At 29.0% G+C, this 6529-nt stretch overlaps 1 protein-coding gene and 1 long non-coding RNA gene across 3 annotated transcripts; one reads left to right on the top strand and one right to left on the bottom strand.

The window, feature by feature from the left end:
• Positions 1-288: 288 nt before the first annotated feature.
• Positions 289-2861, bottom strand: LOC115877419. 2 transcript variants are annotated; one of them, XR_004049349.1, is made up of 4 exons: positions 2345-2861; positions 2186-2272; positions 1893-2011; positions 289-1841 (listed from the first exon to the last, which is right to left on the bottom strand). It is a non-coding gene; the product is annotated as an uncharacterized LOC115877419 (long non-coding RNA). The 2 variants fall into 2 exon arrangements; XR_004049348.1 differs by having other exon boundaries at positions 289-1823.
• Positions 2862-3439: 578 nt separating this feature from the next.
• Positions 3440-6022, top strand: LOC115877418 (protein Spindly-like). Its single transcript, XM_030893572.1, has 6 exons — positions 3440-3843; positions 3896-4154; positions 4213-4575; positions 4636-4781; positions 4838-5053; positions 5852-6022. The coding sequence occupies exons 1-6, from the start codon at positions 3596-3598 to the stop codon at positions 5907-5909; spliced, it is 1290 nt and encodes a 429-aa protein (XP_030749432.1). The 5' UTR covers positions 3440-3595; the 3' UTR covers positions 5910-6022.
• The last annotated feature ends 507 nt before the right edge of the window (positions 6023-6529 follow it).

The raw sequence follows: 6529 nt of genomic DNA, 5'->3' as shown, positions 1-6529 counted from the left end.
ATATTCAATAATTGCATTACTTATAATTTATAACAGTTTATGTTCACTGATTCATTTATAATTTATATCCACTTAATTACTTGATTTATCCATCATAAACTTTGCATAGATAAAGAAATAACGATGGACAATTCTTAATGTGTTAAATTATACCGTATGATCCAAAAAAAAAGGCGTCCGATTGGCTTGGAAATGATGGTCGATGACATTCCCCATATAATTTTACATATCAAATGACAGCGATCTTCATTTCATAGCCATCGCTGACGCCGTTTTTTTTTCGATCATACGGTATATGGTAAAAGCCATCGATCACCATTTCTAAGGTAACTTAACGCCGTATTTTTACATACAAAATGTGCAAAAAAATTCTATATGAATGAACTCACCACAATTTTCTATCCACTTTGTACATAAATTAGGATCTCTTGACGCAGGAAACTTAAACATATGTACACCTGATTTCCGAGAAATCCCACAATTATAAAATTGGCACTTATTACCAGACATTTTAATAATAATTTTATTATCACTAATCACACACAGTTATAATCAAAGACAGTCAAAGGTAAATTACCCGCCTTTTAAAATATCCGTTAAAAACAAAAGACAGTAACGACATATCTAAATCTTCTATCTTTGTCGCATATGGTTCGTTCCTTTATTATTCCGTGATAAGGGAAGGAATAGAGATTTTCTATGATAAGTGGTAAAGCTAGGTTTTCATATGTACAAATTTGAAAAACTTTCCAGGAAATTCGGTCATATTATTTTCATTAATAAATTGTTTATCATAAATAAATTTATTAAAAAAAAAATTTTTGAACGAATATTCAAATTCTAAACGTTTCAATTAACAAAAAAAATTGGCCAAGTGCGAGTCGGACTCGCGCACGAAGGGTTCATTATCATTGAATGTACCATTCACACATTATCTATACAACATCAGACATTATATTATTGTAAACTTTTTTCCGATTTAGCTGAAATTTTGAATGCGCTTGTAAGTAATTTAAAAAAAATGAAGAAATACATTGCTAAAAATTGTATTAATCAATAATAAATAAGTAAAAATAAATATGTAAAAATATGTAAAAATAAAAAAAAAGATTAAGAAAAAGTCACCTTGCCTACGATTCGAACCTGCCTCACTACGTCTCAACGCCTTCAAATCCTAACGCCTTTAACCACACGGCCACTCGAGGACTTGAATATTCTGTGTAAAATTCTTACTTAAACGATAATGTTTAGTGAAAGTACTTTTTTATTTATAAACATTTATTTAATTCTGTTTTTAGTATTTGTTCTTATAGCGGCAACATAGATACATTATCTGTAAAATTTTCAACTGTCTAGCTATAAAGTTAGTTAATAAGAATTAATAGGTGTAGCATATTTCAACATTATTCACTGGTTTTAAAAAGATCAAAAAATATGCATGTGTGTTTATAGTATAAATGAATTGCTCCTTACGTTAGTTCTTATTGATATAATAGCAAAAAAGTATAAAGTATAAGCGCAATTTTATTAAAAATATGTTATTCTAAGTTAGAATAACATAGAGTTAAAAAAATATGTGTTACAATTTCTAACACATATATTTTTTTAACTCTAATGTTCTAAATTAATTGTTCAAAATATAATTGTTATTTTTTTCCTAGGAAAGATAAAACTTCATTAATTTTCATAAATAAATTTATTTCTATTAAATTTTATAGAGCAATATGTACTACAGTTTTATTTCACATTTTGTAATACTGCTTCGGTGCGGTGCCCCATTGCTATCTGTGAGTTCATTCAAATTATGAAAAATCACTACTGATCTAGAAGATAAAATGTACCTAAGTACCATAATATTATAATCAAAAATGACTAATTTTGTAAATTATTACCTATAATGGTTAGATGAGATGCATGTAAACTTCTTTAGGCTGGTTTCTTAAAGTTAGGTGATTAATTATCTTCGCATCGTCATAGGCTCTAATCAATTGTAGATTATTCTTCAATCAACCTGAAATATGTAATATTATTTACTTTATATCTATGAAAAATTATCATTTTCTTTATGAAAATTTTGAGTTTAAATTTAAATGTGATTAGAATAAATATACGTCACTAATTAACATTTTATCACAGGTAATATTCTATATTACTTTATGTTTACTTTTGTGAAAATATTACTTACCTATAATATTTAAACGAGTTCCTGAATGTACAATTTTACTTGTTTATCGCGATGCCGAGTTCTGAATCTTGTATTGGTTGTCTAAAACTGTTTGATTTTGCTTAGTTATATTGTATCCTATATTTTATTAAACAAACTCAAAATAATGTTTATAATTACCTTCATCAGCCTTTATACCATTAAAAGTCATTATTATCAGTTATTATTATGTAGTATGTAGTTATTTCTTTGAGTTATTTGTTGTTGTTTGTTTTCAAAGATCATTTTTGAGGTTAATATCATATGAAACTTTTCGTAATTAGGCAACTGGTAAATGACGTGTGACGATAAATTAATAAAATAATAATGTACGTATTAAGTTAAATATTTATATATTAATTTAACATCCGGTATTACCTAACATCCATATCTATTTCATGTTTATAAATTACATAATTTTTAATTTTATATATTCATAATGAAATGAAATATATTTCGATATAACGTTTGGCAACCACGCAACTGAAGTGCAAGCGACATCTGTGCAAGAGAAGCAAAACCTCCCAAAAAAGTTAGAAAAGGAATCTAAAAATTTCAGATTATTCAAACGTCACTCCAATATTTTTCCAAATTGGAGTGAAATTGGGGTGACAATTTTTAACACGTAAGGAGCCATCTGGATTATGTGTTATCTGTGATAAAACCCTTATAAGATCAAAACTCAACCTTCACCATATTGTCAAGATTTGGCATTATAGGAAACAAGAAATTACAGTAAATTAAGAAAAGAATATCAAAGTACACGATATTAAATACTAAATAATTTTGGATATCAAGATAAATCTGAAATTATAAAATTAATTATAAAATTTGCATTATTATTGATTAACACTGAAAAAAAAAATTTTCAACTGCAAATAATTCGAAAATAAACTGCAATTTGGCAACATCGACGATGTGCGCTTGCGTAGTATCGATGATCAAATGCAGCAAATATGGGCTTCAAGGTCAGCCACCAGATCCACACCTTCACCCCCAGTTTTTATTACTTTCTCTGTGCCTTTACCCTTTTCTTTACCTAAAGAATTTATCATGAATTTATTCAACAATCAGATGTAGTGTAGAATGTATCGCATAGGTGTATTGTTACCAAAGATATTTTTATTGTTACACTCAGAGTTACACTTTACTTGCACTTTACACTCTTTGTTACACTAGTAGTCTACACTTAGTGTGGCTGCACTGGTATGAAATTGTCAATAATGTCAATAATGTCAATCATTTGTCAATTCAAATTTCAAACTAACGGAATTGAAAAGGTTATGGACAAAAGGGACAAAAGTGTTTAAAATTTAAAAACAAACTTTATTTTTTATTAATATTTTTGATATACTATTAGTAGCAGTTAGTGGTGTCAACCTTTGTGATACTATGGATAACGAAAGAACATTTATATCAGAGGACTATGAAGGACTTTTACTCCAATATAAAAGTTTGCGACAAGAATTAGATGTGGTAAAACAACAATTACACGACTCAACCAGACAGGCAAAGTTAAGCGAAACATTATTAAGAGATTATCAAAGTGAAATTGAACTCCTTCAAAATGGTGATCGTAATGAAAAAGAAAAATTGGAAACAAAAATTGTCAATCTTGAGGAGGCAATTAATAATTTAAGGTAATACCATTTACAATTTTTTAATTTTTTTTTTAATTTTAACGCTATACAGGTTGGCCCATTCTGAAAAATTAACAAATATTGAAGCCAAACTAATAAAGAAAGAACAAGAGAATGAGGACTTAAAAATTGAAATTGACCTATTAAAAAAGTCAAACTGTACAGAAAATGATGGTGAATTATCGATGGAGTTTGAAGAAGTATTAAGTTTAAAAAGTGCGAATGAGCTTCTTAAAAAAAGTTACGAAGAATTACTTGAACACTATGCATCCTTACAAAATCAGCATACAGAAGTCGAAATTCTTCTAGAAGTAAGAAATTTTATTAGTTATTCATGGTAGTATTAATAAACTTACTTTTAAATTCCAGCAACATAAAGAAGAAATATCTCAACTGAAAGAATCATTAGAAGTGAAAAGAAACGAAGTTGCAGAAAATACTGTCCTAATAGAGAAACTTAATGATGATTTATTTTGTGTCAGGAAAGAATTAGAAACCTATAGAAGCAAACCTCTAGATGAAGGTAGCAAGGGCAATTCTTTATTTGCAGAAGTGGACGATCGTCGTGTTTATCTGCAGAAGACTGTAAACAATATGAAGACTGACTATGTCCGAATAAAACAAGAAAAAATGCAATTTGTTAAACAGATATCTCATTTACGCAAAGTAAATGCCGATCTTCAAAGTATGTGGCGGAAAGATTTAGAACAAATTGATGAGGATAAGCAAATGGTTGTAACAAGTTTTAATTAAAAATAGATTTTGATTTTATGTTTAACAGAAATACTTTAGGTTGTAGATTCTCTAAATAATAACTTAAAGATTCTTCAGGATATGATTGATGAACAGAAAGCAGAACTGGAACAAAAGGCGGGGAGGTTAAATGACAATTTATCACCAGAATATCAATTCTATCAAGATGTGATTAAAAGTAAAACGTAATATTGTTGTATCTTTATTCAATTACTGTTTTATTACCTATATATTATTTTAGGAAAGAAGTATATGACTTACAAGAAAAGTTGTCGAAAAAATCCCTTGGTGAATATTTGTTAACAACATCACTAAACAAAGCCAATAAAAAAATTAGGCAGCTTAAATTAAAAGTAATGGAATTCGAGGAACAGAGGCAAAACTTGTCTGAAGAGCAGACCACTTCTTGTGAGCCAATTGTTGAACATAGACACAATCCTATTTATGGAATTGATAGGTACACCATATTGTTTTATATATATTACGGTTAAGGTCTGATGTCCGGTTAATGTCGACATTACCTGGTTAATATCGGGAATAACACACAACAAAACAACCAAAAACATAACCAAACCCAAACATTAACATGTTAATGTCGACATCAACCAGACATCGGACTTTAAACGTAACATATTATACACTCAGATGCAAAAAAACGCAACAGCAAAATTTTTAGTCAAGTTTAAAGTGCCACATTTTCTATTTTAGCCCTATTTTCATAATTTTTTTACCAAACTACCTATATAGATATATCTATTTTAATTGGTAAACTCAGTTTTTAAAAAAGAACTTGTATTTGGCTTATTATACAGGGTTAATCGAAGGGTTGTTTTTACCGTAACTTTAAATCACCCTGTGCATTAATTTTGTGAGTAAATTTTTCTTAAAGTTATTTTTCAGTTAGAACCATGACTTCTAAGCATTTTGTTTTGTGGCACATATCAATACATGCCTTGGTTAATTCTTAAGAACCAAATGAATTGAACTTACCACCAGCAATTTGCAATTTTTTCAATAGACCATTCCAGAACATGTGACTTTGACAGATCCGCCATTTTCTCTGGGAGACATACAAACCATTAATTTGCATTCATTTCTTTGTTTTTAGTCTTTTATAGTGTTATAGACATATTTTCTTTAATTCCCAATTTTCATTATCATATATTGCGTCACCGACAGAAGAATAATATTAAACATTTTTATGTAAAGTGGTTAGGCTTTCGGTCCAGGTTTAACTCATGGATTGATGTTTCAGATATTATTTAAAATTTATAATTTGGAAACTTTATACTATTGAAATGAACACATATTAGTACGTATTAAATCCCATGCTAAAATGGGTCGTGAGTTACTATACGTGTTAAAGTTTGGCCTTCACTGGGAATGGGTATATCGATTGGTTGGAAAAAAGATAGGATGAAGGTCCAGAGATCCTCAAGAAAACCACCCCCAAAGGTACATTTTTTATGTTTTTGCAATTTTCTCGGTAACTATTGATTTTTTGGAAAAATATCAAGAGGCCTCATTTAAATAAAAGAAAATTTCCTATCGATTGGTGTATACAAAGTTCATAATCACTTGATTAATAATCGAAGAGAACGGTAATAAAATTAGGATAAAAATAAAAAATGTGACGAGCTAGACTAATATTACCTATATTAATAAAAATAGAAATTAAACTTCCAATGATCTGATCATTTCGAAGAAAAGTAACTATTTTGAATGTTTCCAGTTATTTTTAAAACTAATTTCTTCCTTTCTATGACTTTGCAACGCTGCTATAAATTTTCAGCCGCACCGCAGCGCAGTACGCAATCATTATCGAACGCAATAAGTTGAATGACCAGAGTAGACGATGACCAAAATCCGACATATTAAGCTGTATATTGAGTCATACAGAAAACTCAGATACAGCTGAAACAGCAGAAATCGG

The sequence above is a fragment of the Sitophilus oryzae genome, unplaced genomic scaffold (genome assembly GCF_002938485.1).
Source record: "Sitophilus oryzae breed Bouriz unplaced genomic scaffold, Soryzae_2.0 scaffold_1458_pilon_pilon, whole genome shotgun sequence".
NCBI classification, from domain to species: domain Eukaryota; kingdom Metazoa; phylum Arthropoda; class Insecta; order Coleoptera; family Curculionidae; genus Sitophilus; species Sitophilus oryzae.
The sequence above is the reverse complement of the archived record's forward strand: the minus strand, read 5'-3'. Positions and strand labels throughout refer to the sequence as shown.